The sequence below is a fragment of the Schistocerca cancellata genome, chromosome 4 (genome assembly GCF_023864275.1).
Source record: "Schistocerca cancellata isolate TAMUIC-IGC-003103 chromosome 4, iqSchCanc2.1, whole genome shotgun sequence".
In the NCBI taxonomy this organism is placed as follows: Eukaryota; Metazoa; Arthropoda; class Insecta; order Orthoptera; family Acrididae; genus Schistocerca; species Schistocerca cancellata.
The window spans coordinates 928,579,641-928,601,202 of NC_064629.1; the positions used below are offsets into that span (position 1 = coordinate 928,579,641).

A 21,562-nucleotide genomic window follows, 5' to 3' on the forward strand; every position below is an offset into this window, starting at 1 on the left:
AACTGCTACCAGTGTTTGTTCCGCTATCATATAATCATACAATAAAGGATCCTTCTTTCTATGTATTCGCAATACATTACATTTGTCTATGTTAAGGGTCAGTTGCCACTCCCTGCACCAAGTGCCTATCCGCTGCAGATCTTCCTGCATTTCGCTACAATTTTCTAATGCTGCAACTTCTCTGTATACTACAGCATCATCCGCGAAAAGCTGCATGGAACTTCCGACACTATCTACTAGGTCATTTATATATATTGTGAAAAGCAATGGTCCCATAACACTCCCCTGTGGCACACCAGAGGTTACTTTAACATCTGTAGACGTCTCTCCGTTGATAACAACATGCTGCGTTCTGTTTGCTAAAAACTCTTCAATCCAGCCACACAGCTGGTCTGATATTCCGTAGGCTCTTACTTTGTTTATCAGGCGACAGTGCGGAACTGTATCGAACGCCTTCCGGAAGTCAAGAAAAATAGCATCTACCTGGGAGCCTGTATCTAATATTTTCTGGGTCTCATGAACAAATAAAGCGAGTTGGGTCTCACACGATCGCTGTTTCCGGAATCCATGTTGATTCCTACATAGTAGATTCTGAGTTTCCAAAAACGACATGATATTCGAGCAAAAAACATGTTCTAAAATTCTACAACAGATCGACGTCAGAGATATAGGTCTATAGTTTTGCGCATCTGCTCGACGACCCTTCTTGAAGACTGGGACTACCTGTGCTCTTTTCCAATCATTTGGAACCTTCCGTTCCTCTAGAGACTTGCGGTACACGGCTGTTAGAAGGGGGGCAAGTTCTTTCGCGTACTCTGTGTAGAATCGAATTGGTATCCCGTCAGGTCCAGTGGACTTTCCTCTGTTGAGTGGTTTCAGTTGCTTTTCTATTCCTCGGACACTTATTTCGATGTCAGCCATTTTTTCGATTGTGCGAGGATTTAGAGAAGGAACTGCAGTGCGGTCTTCCTCTGTGAAACAGCTTTGGAAAAAGGTGTTTAGTATTTCAGCTTTACGCTTGTCATCCTCTGTTTCAATGCCATCATCATCCCGGAGTGTCTGGATACGCTGTTTCGAGCCACTTACTGATTTAACGTAAGACCAGAACTTCCTAGGATTTTCTGTCAAGTCGGTACATAGAATTTTACTTTCGAATTCACCGAACGCTTCACGCATAGCCCTCCTTACGCTAACTTTGACATTGTTTAGCTTCTGTTTGTCTGAGAGGTTTTGGCTGCGTTTAAACTTGCAGTGAAGCTCTCTTTGCTTTCGCAGTAGTTTCCTAACTTTGTTGTTGTACCACGGTGGGTTTTTCCCGTCCCTCACAGTTTTACTCGGCACGTACCTGTCTAAAACGCATTTTACGATTGCCTTGAACTTTTTCCATAAACACTCAACATTGTCAGTGTCGGAACAGAAATTTTCATTTTGATCTGTTAGGTAGTCTGAAATCTGCCTTCTATTACTCTTGCTAAACAGATAAACCTTCCGCCCTTTTTTTATATTCCTATTAGCTTCCAAATTCAGGGATGCTGCAACGGCCTTATGATCACTGATTCCCTGTTCTGCACTTACAGAGTCGAAAAGTTCGGGTCTGTTTGTTATCAGTAGGTCCAAGATGTTATCTCCACGAGTCGGTTCTCTGTTTAATTGCTCGAGGTAATTTTCGGATAGTGCACTCAGTATAATGTCACTCGATGCTCTGTCCCTACCACCCGTCCTAAACATCTGAGTGTCCCAGTCGATATCTGGTAAATTGAAATCTCCACCTAAGACTATAACATGCTGAGAAAATTTATGTGAAATGTATTCCAAATTTTCTCTCAGCTGTTCTGCCACTAATGCTGCTGAGTCGGGGGGTCGGTAAAAGGAGCCAATTATTAACCTAGCTCGGTTGTTGAGTGTAACCTCCACCCATAATAATTCACAGGAACTATCCACTTCTACTTCACTACAGGATAAACTACTACTAACAGCGACGAACACTCCGCCACCGGTTGCATGCAATCTATCCTTTCTAAACACCGTCTGTACCTTTGTAAAAATTTCGGCAGAATTTATCTCTGGCTTTAGCCAGCTTTCTGTACCTATAACGATTTCAGCTTCAGTGCTTTCTATCAGCGCTTGAAGTTCCGGTACTTTACCAACGCAGCTTCGACAGTTTACAACTACAATACCGATTGCTGCTTGGTCCCCGCATGTTCTGACTTTGCCCCGCACCCGTTGAGGCTGTTGCCCTTTCTGTACTTGCCCGAGGCCATCTAACCTAAAAAACCGCCCAGCCCACGCCACACAACCCCTGCTACCCGTGTAGCCGCTTGTTGCGTGTAGTGGACTCCTGACCTATCCAGCGGAACCCGAAACCCCACCACCCTATGGCGCAAGTCGAGGAATCTGCAGCCCACAAGGTCGCAGAACCGTCTCAGCCTCTGATTCAGACCCTCCACTCGGCTCTGTACCAAAGGTCCGCAGTCAGTCCTGTCGACGATGCTGCAGATGGTGAGCTCTGCTTTCATCCCGCTAGCGAGACTGGCAGTCTTCACCAAATCAGATAGCCGCCGGAAGCCAGAGAGGATTTCCTCCGATCCATAGCGACACACATCATTGGTGCCGACATGAGCGACCACCTGCAGATGGGTGCACCCTGTACCCTTCATGGCATCCGGAAGGACCCTTTCCACATCTGGAATGACTCCCCCCGGTATGCACACGGAGTGCACTTTGGCCTTCTTCCCCTCCCTTGCTGCCATATCCCTAAGGGGCCCCATTACGCGCCTGACGTTGGAGCTCCCAACTATCAGTAAGCCCACCCTCTGCGACCGCCCGGATCTTGCAGACTGAGGGGCAACCTCTGGAACAGGACAGGCAGCCATGTCAGGCCGAAGATCAGTATCAGCCTGAGTATCAGCCAGAGACAGAGCCTGAAACCGGTTCGTCAGACAAACTGGAGAGGCCTTCCGTTCAGCCCTCCGGAATGTCTTTCGCCCCCTGCCACACCTTGAGACGACCTCCCACTCTACCACAGGTGAGGGATCAGCCTCAATGCGGGCAGTATCCCGGGCAACCACAGTCGTAGCCCGATCGGGGGATGCGTGGGACGAGCTGGCCGTCCCCGACAAACTCCCATCCGGACCCCCACACTGATGCCCATTGGCAACAGCCTCAAGCTGTGTGACCGAAGCCAACACTGCCTGAAGCTGGGAGCGAAGGGATGCCAACTCAGCCTGCATCCGAACACAGCAGTTGCAGTCCCTATCCATGCTAAAAACTTGTGCAAAGAACGTCTGAACTAATCTACAGAGAGCGCAAACAAATCGACACAAAATTTAAACGGTTATTAAAATACGAGATTGCCTAGTAAATGCAGTAACTTGTGCACTGCTGACACACTGCTCGGCGGCGGAAGGAGACTACGCGAATTTACACTATTCAGGTACTAAAACGCGATGCTACAACTCTCAAATACTATAATACGCCCGAAATTTATGAATTAAACAATGCAAGTAACAAAAACACGCAAAGAAATTAAGAATTAAACTATGTAACAAATGAGTGAGCTAGGAGTAAACGACTTGCTGCTGCAGCTGCTTATCCAACGGCGGCAGGGAGCACACTGACTGTGACCAACCGACACTGGCCGTTGAAAACAAAAACATAAGACAGACGACTACGCGAATTTACACTATTCAGGTACTAAAACGCGATGCTACAACTCTCAAATACTATAATACGCCCGAAATTTATGAATTAAACAATGCAAGTAACAAAAACACGCAAAGAAATTAAGAATTAAACTATGTAACAAATGAGTGAGCTAGGAGTATACGACTTGCTGCTGCAGCTGCTTATCCAACGGCGGCAGGGGGAGGGGGTTGACTTACATTGCTTTATTATTGACTTACATTGCTTTATTATTGACTTACATTGCTTTATTATTGACTTACATTGCTTTATTATTGACTTACATTGCTTTATTATTGACTTACATTGCTTTATTATTGACTTACATTGCTTTATTATTGACTTACATTGCTTTATTATTGACTTACATTGCTTTATTATTGACTTACATTGCTTTATTATTGACTTACATTGCTTTATTATTGACTTACACACTATATCAGCTTGGAATGGAATATTACAGTAGTATCTTCAAATATGCAGCAGGCAATAGAAACATAATTACTGAAGTTGCTGGCAACTCTGTGATGACCACTGACTCATTTTCTATAAAAAAATATCAGATTTTCTAATGCAGTGATGATCCTGTTTAAATTTGTGACCACAGCTTTTGTTTTCATCTTGCTTATAATTGTCTTGATCTGTAAATATGTTTGCTTTATTTTGTACCTCTTGATCAGTTGATTTGTTGTTGTTATATATAGTTAGTTTCATGTTTGGCAATAATTTGCGTACCTGAAAGATATCAAGCTGCAACATAGTTTAGAATCTATGCTAAACTCATTGTCACCCTAGAAGTAGATGGGTAACTCAGTTCAAATGCCAGATGAAGTCAAACACATTGTATCTCCAGTAGGGCAGTATCTGGTAATGCATTAAAGTGTTCAAACCAACTTCTGTGTTGTGGTCATATTTATTTACTTGCATAAAACTGTAAGCATTTCAAGCTGTATGAGAGCGCCCTTCCTATCATTATAGCAAAAAGATAAAAGTGTAAGTTACTCAATGTATGGTATTCTATTTATACACTTTATTCACAAATTTCTTGAATTTTTCTAATTTTGCCATTCCTCTTCAGAGTATATTACAACAAATTTTTGCCCTAACTGTAAATGAAGTTTGTAAAATCTATTTGTAAGGCTTGTTTATGTGTAAGTTACATTGCAGGTAAATGTATAAAATTGATTCGCTAATAATACACTCTTAACAGAAAAATGACGCACCATGAAGGAATTATCCAAATTGGACAGTAATGTGTAGATGTGATGTATATGTACAGACAAACAAATGATTACCATATCAGAAAAAGTGCTTAATTTCTTAGAGAGAAAGAGCTTCACAGACTCAGCTAGTCAATAATGCGTTCATGCACCTCTGGTGCTTTGCAAGCAGTTATTCGGCCTGGCATTGACTTATACAGTTGTTGGATGTCGTAATGGATACCATGCCAAAGTCTGTCCAGTTGGCACGTTAGATCTTCAAAATACTGAGCTGGTTATGCTGTAATGCTCCAAACATTCTCAATTGGAAAAAGATTCGATGACCTTGCTGGCCAAGATAGGGTTTGTTAAATTTGAAGACAATCCCCGTGTGCGAACGGGGATTATCTTGCTAAAATGTAAGCCCAAGATGGCTTGCCATGAAGTGCAACAAAACATGGTGCAAAATATCAACAACATACCACTGTAAGGGTGCTGCAGATGACAACCAAAGAGATCCTACTGTGAAATAAAATGGCGCCCCAGACCATTGCTCCAGGTTGTCGCACCATATGCGGGGCAGTGGGCGACAGATTGGTATCCCGCCCTTATCCAGGACATCTCCAGACATGTTTCAATGTGGGACATTATTGACTGGAGTAGAATTGTCTTCAGTGATGAGTCCTGAAACTGAGCCCCAGTGACCAGTGAAGACATGTCTGAAAATGCCTCGGATGGCGGTGGTACACCAACCAGACTGTCGCCCACTAACGGCCCAACAAACAGGAGTGATGGTTTGGGATGCCATTTCTTTTCATAGCAGGACACCTATGGTTGTCATCCGTGGTGGCCTTACAGCACAGAGGTATGTTTATGATATTCCTTGTTCCATTGCCCCTCATGGAAAACCATTTTGGGCTTACATTTCAGCAACGTAATGCTCGTGCACACACGGCGGAAGATTTTACAGCTTGCCTTCATGCTTATCCAACTCTACCTTGGCCAGCAAGATCATGAGATCTTTCCCCAGTTGAGAACGTATGGAGCATTATGGGCAGTGCCCTCTAACCAGCTCAGGATTTTCATAATCTAATGCATCACTTTGAGAGAATTTGGCATGATATTCCTCAGGACCGAGCGAGGTGGCACAGTGGTTAGCACACTGGACGCGCATTCAGGACGACGACTGTTCAATCTGGCCATCCTGATTTAGGTTTTACATGAATTCCCTAAATCGCTCTAGGCAAATGCCAGGATGGTTCCTTTGAAAGGGCATGGCCGACTTCCTTCCCCATCTTTCCGTAATCTGATGAGACCGATGACCTCGCAGTTTGGTCTTTTCCCCCAAACAACCCAACCCCCTCTCTATTCCTCAGGAGGACATCCAATAACTTTATCAATCAATACCAAGCCGAATAACTGCTTGCATAAGGGCCAATGGTGCACTAGTGCATTAATGAAGTGCTCAGTTTGTGAATCTCTTGCACGTGAATGAGTCATCAATTTTTCTGAAATGGTACTAATTTGTTTTTCTGTACATGCACATCACAAATATTGATTTCCATCCCATTCAGATAGTTCCTTCACAGTTCAGTTTTTCGCTTACATAGAGGGCTATTCCTAGTTCACCAGCAGGTTATTTCATCCAAAAGTGAAGAAATTTAAAGGTCTACAATTAATTAGAACTTGACAGTATGTTAATATTCTGGTAATGACAATGTAATCTGTCATGTTATTATTTAAGGTCTGATAATTGGAGTCATGAGAGAACATCCTGTAGGCTAAAGGCAATATAAAAGGTTTGGTGTAAGCTCCAGTTATTGGGACATGTATGTCTAAACACCAGCTGTATGTAGTACCTATTAACTTCCTAAAGTATGATAACACACTGATGAACTCTACGATGATCTTAGTGCACACATTACATTTGCTTGTCATACACTATAGGGACCAACTGATGTGGTGAAGTGGTTAGTCACTGTCCAGTATCTAGACTCAGATTTTCCTCGGTTTCCTTAGGTTGGTTCCCATCCTAAAAAAAAACACACACACACACACACACACACACACACACACACACACACACACACACACACACCTGATTTTTTTCCCCAAACAGAGTTTGTGCTTTGTATCTAATGACCTCATTTTTGCTGAGCCATTAAACTGTTACCTTTCTTCCCTCCACTTTTGGATCCAATATTTATGACTTGTATTCCTCTTATTTAGTTCTTAGCTTTATGAGCATAACATGCACAGTGAATGAATTAGTTGTCATACTGAAAACAGTGCTGATATTATTTTGACTGTTGTGTGTGGAAGTCATATCTTGTGGCACCACTGGCTCTCTTACTGTGACAGCACTTCTTTTGCATGTGGAAATCCAGCTTTACTTCCTTTTTTCTCTTTGGTGAGTGGAGTATCACTTATCATAATACACACATCAAAAAAAGTTTTGCATCACATCAGTTTAAAGAGTTCTGGAACCTGTACAGAAAATTGGAATAGAGGTCAACATAAACATCATTACCACCCTTTGTATTGGTCATGAAAACCACACATTGCATGTTGTACCATCATACAGCGAGACCTTCAGAGGTGCTGGTCCAGATTGTTGTACACATTGGTACTGCTAATACCCAGTAGCACATCCTCTTGCATTGATGCATGTCTGTATTTGTCATGGCATACTATCCACAAGTTCAACAAGGTATTGTTAGTCCAGATTGTTCCACTCCTCGATGGCAATTCTGCATAGATCCCTCAGAGTGGTTGGTGGGTCACATCGTCCATAAACAGCCATTTTCTACATCTACATCTACATCCATACTCCGCAAGCCGCCTGACGGTGTGTGGCGGAGGGTACCTTCAGTACCTCTATCGGTTCTCCCTTCTATTCCAGTCTCGTATTGTTCGTGGAAAGAAGGATTGTCGGTATGCCTCTGTGTGGGCTCTAATCTCTCTGATTTTATCCTCATGGTCTCTTCGCGAGATATACGTAGGAGGGAGCAATATACTGCTTGACTCTTCGGTGAAGGTATGTTCTCGAAACTTTGACAAAAGCCCGTACCGAGCTACTGAGCGTCTCTCCTGCAGAGTCTTCCACTGGAGTTTATCTATCATCTCCGTAACGCTTTCGCGATTACTAAATGATCCTGTAACGAAGCGCGCTGCTCTCCGTTGGATCTTCTCTATGTCTTGTATCAACCCTATCTGGTACGGATCCCACACTGCTGAGCAGTATTCAAGCAGTGGGCGAACAAGGGTACTGTAACCTACTTCCTTTGTTTTCGGATTGCATTTCCTTAGGATTCTTCCAATGAATCTCAGTCTGGCATCTGCTTTACCGACAATCAACATTATATGATCATTCCATTTTAAATCACTCCTAATGCGTACTCCCAGATAATTTATGGTATTAACTGCTTCCAGTTGCTGACCTGCTATTTTGTAGCTAAATGATAAAGGATCTATCTTTCTGTGTATTCGCAGCACATTACACTTGTCTACATTGAGATTCAGTTGCCATTCCCTGCACCATGCGTCAATTCGCTGCAGATCCTCCTGCATTTCAGTACAATTTTCCATTGTTACAACCTCTCGATACACCACAGCATCATCTGCAAAAAGCCTCAGTGAACTTCCAATGTCATCCACCAGGTCATTTATGTATATTGTGAATAGCAACGGTCCTATGACACTCCCCTGCGGCACACCTGAAATTACTCTTACTTCGGAAGACTTCTCTCCATTGAGAATAACATGCTGCGTCCTGTTATCTAGGAACTCCTCAATCCAATCACACAATTGGTCTGATAGTCCATATGCTCTTACTTTGTTCAATAAACAACTGTGGGGAACTGTATCGAACGCCTTGCGGAAGTCAAGAAACACGGCATCTACCTGTGAACCCGTGTCTATGGCCCTCTGAGTCTCGTGGACGAATAGCGCGAGCTGGGTTTCACATGACCGTCTTTTTCGAAACCCATGCTGATTCCTACAGAGTAGATTTCTAGTCTCCAGAAAAGTCATTATACTCGAACACAATACGTGTTCCAAAATTCTACAACTGATCGACGTTAGAGATATAGGTCTATAGTTCTGCACATCTGTTCGACGTCCCTTCTTGAAAACGGGGATGACCTGTGCCCTTTTCCAATCCTTTGGAACGCTACGCTCTTCTAGAGACCTACGGTACACCGCTGCAACAAGGGGGGCAAGTTCCTTCGCGTACTCTGTGTAAAATTGAACTGGTATCCCATCAGGTCCAGAGGCCTTTCCTCTTTTGAGCGATTTTAATTGTTTCTCTATCCCTCTGTCGTCTATTTCGATATCTACCATTTTGTCATCTGTGCGACAATCTAGAGAAGGAACTACAGTGCAATCTTCCTCTGTGAAACAACTTTGGAAAAAGACATTTAGTATTTCGGCCTTTAGTCTGTCATCCTCTGTTTCAGTACCATTTTGGTCACAGTGTGTCTGGACATTTTGTTTTGATCCACCTACCGCTTTGACATAAGACCAAAATTTCTTAGGATTTTCTGCCAAGTCAGTACATAGAACTTTACTTTCGAATTCATTGAACGCCTCTCGCATAGCTCTCTTCACACTACATTTCGCTTCGCGTAATTTTTGTTTGTCTGCAAGGCTTTGGCTATGTTTATGTTTGCTGTGAAGTTCCCTTTGCTTCCGCAGCAGTTTTCTAACTCGGTTGTTGAACCATGGTGGCTCTTTTCCATCTCTTACGATCTTGCTTGGCACATACTCATCTAACGCATATTGTACGATGGTTTTGAACTTTGTCCACTGATCCTCAACACTATCAGTACTTGAGACAAAACTTTTGTGTTGAGCCAACAGGTACTCTGAAATCTGCTTTTTGTCACTTTTTCTAAACAGAAAAATCTTCCTACCCTTTTTAATATTCCTATTTACGGCTGAAATCATCGATGCCGTAACCGCTTTATGATCACTGATTCCCTGTTCTGCGTTAACTTAGATTTTCAATCTATCGCAGGCTTGTTTTATAGGATTCATGTCTGAAGAACATGCTGGCCACTCTAGTCTATCGATATCATTATCCTGAGGGAAGTCATTAACAAGATGTGCACGATGGGGGTGCGAATTCTTGTCCATGAAGACGAATGCCTCACCAATATGCTGCCGATATGATTGCACTATCGGTTGGAGGATGGCATTCACGTATCGTACAGCCGTTACGCCACTTTCCATGACCACCAGTGGCGTACGTTGGCCCCACATAATGCCACCCCAAAACAGCAGGGAACCTCCACCTTGCTGCACACTCTGGACAGTGTTTCTAAGGTATTTAGCCTGACCAGGTTGCCTCCAGACACATCTCCAACGATTGTCGGTTGAAGGCATATGCGACACTCATAGGTGAGGAGAATGTGATGCCAATCCTGAGCAGTCCATTCGGCATGTTGCTGGACCCATCTGTACCTCACTGCATCGTGTCGTGGTTGCAAAGATGGATGTCGGGAATGAAGTTGCGCATCATGCAGCTTATTGCGCACAGTTTGAGTCATAACATGACATCTTGTGGTTGCACAAAAAACATTATTCAACATGGTGGCATTGCTGTCAGGGTTTCTCAGAACCATAATCCGTAGGTAGTGTTCATCCACTGCTGTAGTAGCTCTTGGGCGGCCTGTCTCTCTCTCTGTATCTTCTGCATGTCTGAACAACATCGCTTTGGTTCACTCAGACACATCTGGACACTTCCCTTGTTGAGAGCCTTTACTGGCACAAAGTAGCAATGCGAACGTGATCGAACTGCAGTATTGACCGTCTAGGTGTGGTTGAAATACAGACAACACGAGCCGTATCTCCTTCCTGGTGGTATGACTGGAACTGATCGGCTGTCAGACACCCTCGATCTAATAGGCACTGCTCATGCATGGTTGTTTACGTCTTTGGTCGGGTTTAGTGTCATCTCTGAACAGCCAAAGGGACTGTGTCTGTGATAAAATATCCATAGTCAACGTCTATCTTCAGGAGTTCTGGGTACCGGGGTGAAGCAAAACTTTATTTGATGTGTGTATATTCTGAAAAATTCATGCAGGTTTCGTATGTTATTAAGGGTGTGGGCATGCCTCAGCATAGCCTGACAAAACAGTATTTTGACAGTGCAGTACACTGTTTAGTACCTGAACAGTTTACAGAGTCTCATTGTCTTTGTCTGAAAGTTAAGGTGCATGAAGTTATATATATACACGGAAAGAATGCACAGGCTACCAAATGTGGTAATATTCATTGTAGAAATCTGCTAAAAGCGAGGTTGAGGACAGAATGCTTAGTGGATGTTAGGTGGACATTAAGGGAAATTCAGTTAAAGAGAGATTATGATTTTTTAGTAAGCGCACTATCAGAAGTGAGGGCCATTATCACTATTCAGCGTTATAACATGAAGGGGCAATTGGAACAATACTTTCAGAAACTGTAAATTATTAAATTTGTGAAGAACATCATTTAAATGGCTAACCCATTGTGTGTTATACTGTGTGAAAAAAAACTGTGACTGGGACTGTAACAAATTATTACCGCTATAAACTTGCGCGCAGGCCCCGCATGGATTCCCCCCCCCCCCCCCCCCCCCCCCCCACACACACACACACACACACACACACACACACACACACACACACACACACACACGGAGTTATTCGTTTAACCCTTTGTATCTCGTTGCTAAATTTAGATAAAACACCATTCGGCTCTCTTTCTCTCGTTACCAAATTGGAATAAAAGTCAGGCACTTTAGTCATTGGAATGTGAAACTTCTTGGTCATTCTGCAACCACTGTTCAGTGAAAGAATTCATAAGTATTTTCAGTGATTGTTTCCCCTTTGTAACAGTATGTTACAAATACAGTAAAACAAACTCTTGGATAATTGATGTTTTGTATGTTATTAAGGGTGTGGGCATGCCTAGGATGTCTAGTGTTAGAAAGAGGAAACTGCACATAGAAACAAATAACCGTGATTCAGAGTTTGTCATGTATGGAAACAAATACAGAATAATATGTAACAAAGTATTTAAATAGCGAAACAAATGGCAAATGATAAATTCATCTTAAGTGCTATAAATAAATCAAAATATGTATAATGGATTGTCAAGACTGAAATAGGTGCTGAAAAACAACACATTTTAACCCTAAATGAAAAATTGATGAGAAACTGTTATAAGTTTTAGACAGATTTGTGAAGAATTCATCTTGTACTTCACAATTTCAAGCAAAATTGATAATTTCTCTCCTCGTCAAGTAAATCCCAATAATGCAACCCAGATGTGGAGAGTTTAAATTCACTCATGTATTCTCTGATAAAGTGGCTAGCATTATAAAATCCTTATAAAAATCTTAAATTTGTGGACTGGGATGAAGTTCCAGCAAAAATGATAAAAAGAGGATGCTACAATATTTGCACCCCAACTCTGCCATGTAATAAATCAATCATTTGATAAGGGCTGCATTCCCATCTGTCTGAAATATGCAGAAGTTTGATGTATCTGTGGGAAAGGAGACAGAATGAGGTAGGAAATTTCTGCCCAGTATTAACATTATCATTTCTTTCTGAAATATTTGAGTAAACAGTGCGTAATAAATTAGAAAAATAATACAGAAAAAAACATTATTTTTAATTACCAGTATGTATGTATATGTGTGTGTGTGTGTGTGTGTGTGTGTGTGTGTGTGTGTGTGTGTGTGTGTGTGTATGTATGTATGTAGGAAGGGGCAAAGTACTGTCCTCGCTGTTAATGAACTAATCACTAAAGTAAGCAAATGCCTCGCTAACACTGGATATGCATTGCTTAATGCATACGCAGTGTATTTTGTGACATCACTGATACCATAAACCATAAGCTGTTGTTTCTCAAAAGGCTGCTTATGGCTTATAGAGAATCTATCTCAAAAACAGTCTTATTATACAACAAAAATGTGAGAAATCCTGTTCTAGTCGAAAGGAATTTCAAGCAGGTGTGCCCCAGTGATTCATACTAGAAGAGTTAGTGTTAATTTATTACATAAACATGTCATTAAAGGTAACTTCAGAAACAGTCTTGTATGCAGATGACTCAAAAGCAATACTTTGCTGTAAAAGCAATGAAGAACTATCACAGAATACAAAACAACCTCTTCAAGTACTTGCAAATTGAATAAAGAATAATGCTATGAAACTGAACCTTACAGAAACACCAATCATACATTTCAGGGGGGAATATTGAATATATATATCACAGTTAAATTATGAGGGGAGAGGACTGATTGCTGTAGATTCCGTTAAATTTCTTGGAGTTACTGTAAACAAAAACTTGCATTAGACTGATCACATGGATTGCTTAGTGAAGTGATTAAACAGTTTTGTTCATGCATTGGATGTTTTAAATAAAATAACTGACTTAATTGTTAAGAACATTGTTTATTGTGCATATTTTATATCAGTTGTAGGATATGGCATAATTGTTTCAGGCTCTGAAAAGCAAGCCTTCACAGCATGTTCAAGCTACAGAAAAAATCATCAGAGCTATGATGGAAACAAACAATAGGCAATTGTGTAAACATTTTTTCATAAAACTTCACTTAATGGCAATTCCTTCTATATTTGTATATTAAATACTCCTCTTTGAACTAAAAAAAACCATATATTTTTGAACGAAAATCTCTTACACATGTTTACAAAACAAGGCCTAGATCTAACTACACATTACCTTGTCAAAGACTTAGCTTATTTGAAAATGTCCCATATTACATGGCTTTGAAGCTTAGCAATAAAATACAGTCATTGTTTAAAGAGTGGAAGCTAGAAACCACAGAAGCAAACATTGCAATATATTTAAAAAGCAAATATTATTAAGTGTGGAAGATTTTATAAATGAGGACAAGTAGCAAATATGATTCCCCTCATCTGTATGAATGATCTTCTTGTGTGTGTGTGTGTGTGTGTGTGTGTGTGTGTGTGTGTGTGTGTGTGTGTCTCCTTTTAATGGAGGTATGTTCTTGTTATATGCACTCATATTTATAAACTATAGAAACAAACACTACAAATACTTAAAAAGAAAATGTTATAACACTGTGGAAAAATTTAAGAAAGAGGATGAAGTATAACACCTATTTAACTTTTTATGTTGTAGCATGCTGGCGTGTGTGTGCTTATTTTTTTACATGTGTTTATGTTGTTTTTATGTATACCTATGTAGCCATACAACTGTAATCATTGATGAGTCACTATGTGTCATGTAACAATGAAGATTCTATTATGGCAGCCATCACACAAAGAGTCAAATAGTCTCCAAAACATTTTCATTATACAAAATCAGAAGAGAGTGTGGGGTGCAGGGTTGAGTGGGGGCAGAGGGTTGTTCATATGTTTACATTTAATTAGGTGCTCTTTCTTTGGTTCTATAATTAGTGGCTTGTTTTTATATTATATATTATATATTTATATTGTTATATTATATATGCATAACACAATCACTTTTAGGCTCATTAATTCATTTGTTTGTATTGGAAATTACATGTAAAATTACAATGTCTTACAAATCCCAAAACTACTTCTGAGGACTTAATTCTGCTGACCTTAAAAATTACTAGTTCACAGTCTGAATCACATAGACATATTTCTATTTTTCCAGGCGTCCTCATTGCAATAGAGGTGTCGGTGACCATCCACTTTACGTAAATGTCGATATGTACAGTGGTGCTATACAGACATCTTGGATTGACTCACTTCAGGCTGCTTTTGCTGGTGTGCAGGTCAGTTCACAAAAAATAAGATTTTTCGATTTTTCTTTTCTTTTGGAGTTCAAGGAATAAATCTTGGAGCAAAGTAATTGCTAAGTAGATGGCAAGTACAGTTACGCAGTTTCAGTATTGTTACACAGAATGTGTAATGCTGTCGGGAGACTGGAGTTTTCATAGTTATTTTTGCACACGACAACTTGGAGGGGGAAGGGGTCGCAACCAAGTCTGATGCAAGTCTTGGATGAAGTGTTTAAAATTGATAAATCTTTCAAGGTTGCTTCTGCAGCTCAGCATGTGTTTTCAAATGAAATTCAGCTTTTCACAGTTGTTAGTTGTCACCACAAGCAGTGCTCATCCGATCATTCTGACTCATCCTCTAATTCTGCCTCTAAGTCTCACTAGAGTTCACAAACATACAGATCACTGGTGTCCTTTTCCTTTTTCTTACATCAATTCTTCTGCTCCCTTTGCAGCAGCATTGGTTTACCCTTCGTTTTAATCAGGTGGGGCAGAATCACCCTCCCTCCTCAGCACCACAATGTACATCAAAGAATCTCCCGTCCGACCCTGACGGCAGCAGTAGTCACACCAGAAGTGGATGTCAACACCATGCGACGGACGGCCGGGCCTGTGGCAGTAGCGGTTACGTGGCCGTCATGTGCCGGCAAGTGGTCTGTTCACTGCATACTCGGCTGTGACCTGAGGACGACATTGCTGTCTGCTTCATTACGGCTGCAGAGTATGCAGTTTCCGTGCTACCATGGAGGCTCAGATCGGACCCGACGCTAATCGTCCAGTCAGTGGGATTCCAACTAGACGACAGCTCTGCAATGTCTTTAATCAGTGAGCAGGCTCAGTTAACCTCTGCTGCAATGGGCCCAGTATCTTCTTATAGGAAGAGGCTCCCAGGTAGGGGATGGGCTTTTTGAAACCACAAGTGATGTGGGTTAGGGTCCCAGGTGTCACATCCTACAGGTTTTCATTAAACTGGGTCCTTGTTTGCAAATAATTGATGGAAAAAAATTTTCATGTTACAAAGTTATTTCAAGCAGTGGTGTAACGTTGTGGTTAAAGCACATAGCTGAGCTGCTGAAGATGGTCGTTTCAAATTCAATCAGAGGATATAAATTTTTATTTTTAAATATTATTGAAATTACTGTAATATATTTTTATTTTTATTTATTTACTTATTTATTTATTTTTTTAATTTGTAATCCTTTGCTGTGTCAATTTGATCATCGTATTTACATTTTTATTTGCTCTCACTTTCTCTTCCTATTATTCATTCTTCATTGGGACCCTTTTTACTTGGGATATTAATAATTTATATGTATTAACTTTGATTTAATTTCTTCTGTTCTATCATTTTATATTTTCATCCATGTTATTGCAGTCACTATCTCCCACGTCAGCCATGTGATGTATATTTTTATTGTTAGGTGAAAAATCTGATAAAAACACTAAGAGCACATCTGAATTACTTAAAGATAAATGCAGAATTGCTAAATATGAATTTGCAGTCAAAATCCATTCAACTCATTGGTGCACCAGCTTTTAGTAATATGATACACTATGCCTGGCATGAAGAAACAGTGTTTCATAATATTACTGAAGTTTGCTTACCTTCGAATTTGTTGAAGAAATAATGTGAATGTAGAAAGATGGTGTTTGTATTGTTTATGTGGCATGCGAAGAATTTGTTTTACTTGTTTGTATGATGATTACCATCCAATAAAATGTACACATTGTTGTGACAATGCCACGACATTTAACAGTGCCGCCACGACAGTACGCGCAAACGGCGATAGAGGTGCTCCGCAACTCAGCTGAGCGCGGGAGCGCTACCTAGCTACGAACGGTGCCGGCCGCATGTCACGGCACGGCAGTCGAATGAGAGATACTGAGTTGTTATCATGTAACCAGCTACTGTTTCTAAGCGAGTGTGTTTGAATATCCACGAAATTATTGGGGATTAAAGGTTATAACACTTTTTGGCCACGAGGTCAGATATTTTCACTGCGTTGTGGATTTGTGTGTTCGTGGTGGGGCAGACATGGAACAGCTTATGCAAGTGCTCATTGAACAACAAACACAGCTGACGGCTGCTATTCAGGCACAACAAACACAGCTGACAGCTGCTATTCAGGCATTGTCGACGTTGCTTACTCATCGTCTGTCTTCCTCTTCTCCGCCTCCATTCCCTCCTTACGACGAGGCCGCTGAAGACAGAGGATTATGAGACGCGTTTGCGGCAACACTTCTTGGCTTCCGACGTTGTCGACGCTCCTATGTGTAAGTCGTTATTTCTATCTTGGATTTCCCCATGGATCTATCAGCTGATATCTCAGTTAGCCCCTCTGCGGAAACCTGCCTCCCTGTCCTTCCAAGAAATGTGTGACTTATTGTCTAACTATTACCGCAAAAACACCCACGTTGTTGCCGCCTGCGTGGCGTTCTACCGGTGTTGTAAACAGCCCCATCAATCTTACCGGGCTTGGGCGGCGGAACTACAAGGTCTGAGTAGGAAATGTCAGTTTGTCACGGACACTCATCATGAGTCTTATGCTGATTCAATGGTTAGGGATGCTATTCTACAGCTTGCTCCTGATAAAGAAGTTCGGCAACGTGCCCTACAACTGCCAAACCCGTCGTTGTCGGAAGTTCTAAACATCGCTCAATCCTTTGAAGTGTCTCATGCTGCTGGCGAGCAAATAGACGCGTGGAGTGATGTAGGCGCTGTACAGTCAACTTTCGACACGGACAATTTGCCTGTTTCACAGGAAAACGAAGATGTGGTGGCGGTTCACTCGCGTAAACGACGTCGCGTTGGGCCGCAACGCTCGCAGCGAAAACAGCAACCACAGAAGCAGGTTCGTTCCGCACTTCCTTGTTGTCCATGTTGTTTCGTACAGCATGACAGGGCCGCGTGTCCAAAACGTTGGGCCACGTGTAATTCATGTAGGAAAAAAGGCCACATTGCTTCTGTGTGTCAGTCCCCTAAAGTTCCTGTCGACGAGGACGAGGCATCGGACATGGATGTTAAGTGTGTGCTTTCTCAAACAAATAAGTTGTTTGTTACTGTTAGTGTTCTGGATAAAGACTTTCGCATGCAAGTGGACACTGGCTCTGCAGTAACTCTCATTAATTCTTGCACGTATTTGGAGTTGGGCTCCCCTCCCTTGTCTCCAGTTACGCGAAATATGAGAACTTCTAATAAAACAGAAAATTCCTATCATTGGCCAGTTTGATGCTTCCACTGCCTGCAAGTCTGTTGTTAGGCCCCTCACATTTTATGTGGTGGATCATGCGGGCACTGAAAACCTGTTCAATTATGATGCTTTCCAGTTGTTCGGGTTCTGCATTGATGATGATGTGCACCTCATATCTGAGGATATTCCGTATCAACAGCTGGATGGATTGTGTTCTGAATTTTCGTCTGTGTTCTTTGCTGGTCTGGGTCGTGCAAAGGATTTTGAAGCCCACATTACTCTTAAACCTACAGCTCGCCCTAAGTTGTTCCGGGCACGCCCTATTCCGGTGGTGTTGCATGCACCTGTCAAGGCTGAGATAGACAGGTTAACAGCTTCAGGGATTCTCCTTCCTGTCACCTCCAGCGAATGGGCATCACCGAATGGGCATCACCAATCGTGGTGGTTTCTAAACCAAACAGGAGTCGGCGATTGTGTGGTGATTTTAAAGCCACCGTCAACGCTCAGAGCCTCATTGACACTTATTGTCTTCCCCATCCTGAGGAGTTATTTACCAAGCTCGCTGGCGGCCAGTTCTTTTCCATACTTGACTTATCGGAGGTGTACCATCAGTTGCCGTTGGAGGCTTCTTCCAAGGAATTTCTAGTCATCAACACTCCTTGTGGGTTGTATCAGTACCAGCGGTTACCATTTGGCGTCGCTAGCGAGCTGGCCATTTTTCAGCGGTTTTTGGAACAGCTCATGGCTTCCGTTCCCGTCTGCATAAACTATCTGGATGACATTGTTGTCACGGGGGCCTCCACTGAGGAGCACCTTCGCAATTTGCGTTCACTGTTTCGGGTTTTGCATTCGGCTGGGTTGAAGTGCAATCTGGACAAGTCACAGTTCTTCCATCCCTCCATTGTGTATCTTGGTTTCCACTTGTCCCGTGAGTTTTGGGTCGTAGCAGAGAACCAAGTTAATTTATTGCCAACCACAGTACCTTTTTCTGATCTTGATGCCATGTGCACTTCGTGTAAATAGATACTTAAACCAATCCCCGAATTTGCTTGTAACTTTACGGCTCGCATTTCTCTGAAGTGTTATGTGAATTTTGCCAAGCTTGCAGTTCATGCGGCTGTTCGGGTGATAGTCGCATTGCTCCAGGACCAAGGCATTATTTCTCCAGTTTCCACCAGTTAGTTAGTTAGTTAGTTAGTATGGTGTGGAATGTGTCAAGTGCACAAGAAATGCACATATGATACAAGATTTTTAATATATATTACAGTACAGTCTTAAAGATTAATATTTCTATTATTTATCCCATTCCCTTAAATGGCACAACAAGCATATACTGTATTATATATACTGTATTAATAGATTTATTTATTCCTATTCAAGAATTCGTCTATGGTATACAAGGAGTTGTCAAGGAGATATGATTTCTATTTATTTTTGAAGCTATTACTGATGTCTGTCAGACATTTTATTTCATCTGATAATTTGTCAAAAAATTTTATAGCAGCAAATTTTACCCCTCTCTGTGTCAAAGATAGGTTGAGTAAAGAGTAGTGTAAGTCTTTCATTTTTCTGGTATTATAATCATGAATGTCAATGTTGTTTTTAAACTGATCCATGTTGCTGAGAATAAATTTCATTAGTGAATAAATGTACTGTGAGGCTGTTGTAGGAATTCCCAATCGTTGAAAAATATTTCCTACAAGATGTGCGACTATGAACCCCACACATTATGCTAACCACTTTCTTTTGAGCAGTGAATATTTTTTGTCTAAATGTTGAGTTACCCCAAAATATTATTCCGTATTACATCAGAGAGTGAAAGTATGCAAAGTATGTTAGCTTACTAATTTCTATGTCCTCAAAGTTGACAATTATTCTGATTGCAAAAGTTGCTGAATCTAGTCGCTTTAGAAGATCCAAAATATGAATTTCCCAATTAAGATTCTCATCTATATATACACACAAAAACTTAGTATGCTCTACCCTGTCTACTGACATCTGTTGATGTGTTATATTTATTGAAGGAACTGTATTTTTTGCAGCAGAAAATTGGATGTACTGTGATTTTTTCCTTCACCCATATAAAGAAACTTTTTGATTCCTGTTCTGTAGGTATGACTTAAGCCACTCACATGCTATTCCATTTATACCATAGAATTGTAATTTCTGTAACATAATGGCATTGTTCACAAAATCAAATGCTCTGGACAAGTCACAGAAAATTCCTATTAGTGACATTTTACTATTTAAAGACTCTGTTATGTGGACAATAAAATTGTATATTGCTCTCTCAGTGGAACCGTAGTTTTGAAATCCAAACTGTGATTTACTAAGTATCCCGTTACTGTTGATATGGCTACCCACTATTGAGTACATTACTTTCTCGAAGATTTTTGAAAATGCTGTAAGCATGGATATTGGCCGATAATTATTGACATCTGTGGTGTCCCCTTTTTTGTAGACAGCCCTGACTATGGCATATCTTAACCTGTCTGGGAAAATACCTTGAGTTAGTGATGCATTACATAGGTGATTCAGAACATCAGCTGTAATTGCTCCACACTGTTTTAATATCTTATTAGAGATGTCATATACTCCAACAGAACATTTATTTTTCAAAGATTTAATAATTTTACTTTTTTCACAAGAGGTTGTTAGGTGAAACTTAATCTGACTAAATTTTTTTCAAAACAGACTCTTCCATGTACTGCCTGGCTTTTTCTTTTGAACTGTTCTCACCAATTTTTTCTCCTACACTTAAGAAATGGTTGTTAAATACATTAGCTACTTGTGTACTGTTGGTTAGGATGGTCTCTTTCTCCTTCATAGTAATGTACCTACCCCAGTGGTTACTTTTCCTGTCTCCCTTCTAACAACATTCCATATTGATTTTATTTTATTTGTTAATTTCTTCTCTTACATGCATATTTCTAGATGTCCTTACAACTTTTCTCAGTATTTTACAATAATTTTTATAGTGTAAAACTACTTCTGTATCTTTACTAGTTCTTGCTGTCTCATACAGTTTTCTTTTTCTTTCTGAAGACACTTTCATACCTGTAGTAATCCAAGATGTCATTGAAAAGTGTGTGGTGTTACATTCAGTAATTTTCTTTGGGAAACAATGTTCAAAAAGGGATATAAATTTATCAAGAAATATGTTGCATTTATCATTAGCATTTGGCTCATTATATACGTCTCCCCAATTGACATTTCTTAAACTCACTCTGAAGTTCTCTGTAGATACCGGGTTGAGCAACCTCAGACTTTCACTTTCATGGTTTCTGAACTGAACACCCCATTAGGTTTTATAAGTTAATCAGGTGTGCATGATGGTCTGACAATCCATTTACCACAGGGAAAGCATGTGTTTGTTTTACATTCTCTTTCTGTACAAATACATTATCTATTAGAGTGCTGCTGTCTTGAGCTGTACATGTAGGGAAATTGGCCACTGATTCTAAGTTACATGTTGTTAATAACACTTCTAGTTCACTTTTCCTATCAGAATTACTTGGAAAGTTTACACTGAAATCACCAAAGATTAGTAACTTCTTCTTTTTGTCTGACAGACAGCATAATAGGGAGTCAAACTTTTTTATGAACAGCTCCCAGTCTCCTAATGTGGACCTGTACACTGTTGCTAATATCAATACTACCTAGCTGAAGTTCACATGCACAAACCTCAAAAGTGCTGATCAACACAAAAT

General features: G+C 40.9%; 1 protein-coding gene across 1 annotated transcript in view; it reads left to right on the forward strand.

Moving 5' to 3' along the window:
• LOC126185117 (ER degradation-enhancing alpha-mannosidase-like protein 1) overlaps positions 1 to 21,562 on the forward strand; it is a 189,814-nt gene that overhangs the window by 116,748 nt on the left and 51,504 nt on the right. Inside the window, exon 6 of the mRNA XM_049927935.1 lies at positions 14,535 to 14,655. Coding sequence (XP_049783892.1) covers positions 14,535 to 14,655 — 121 coding nt within the window. The remainder of the gene's footprint in view (positions 1 to 14,534; positions 14,656 to 21,562) is intronic.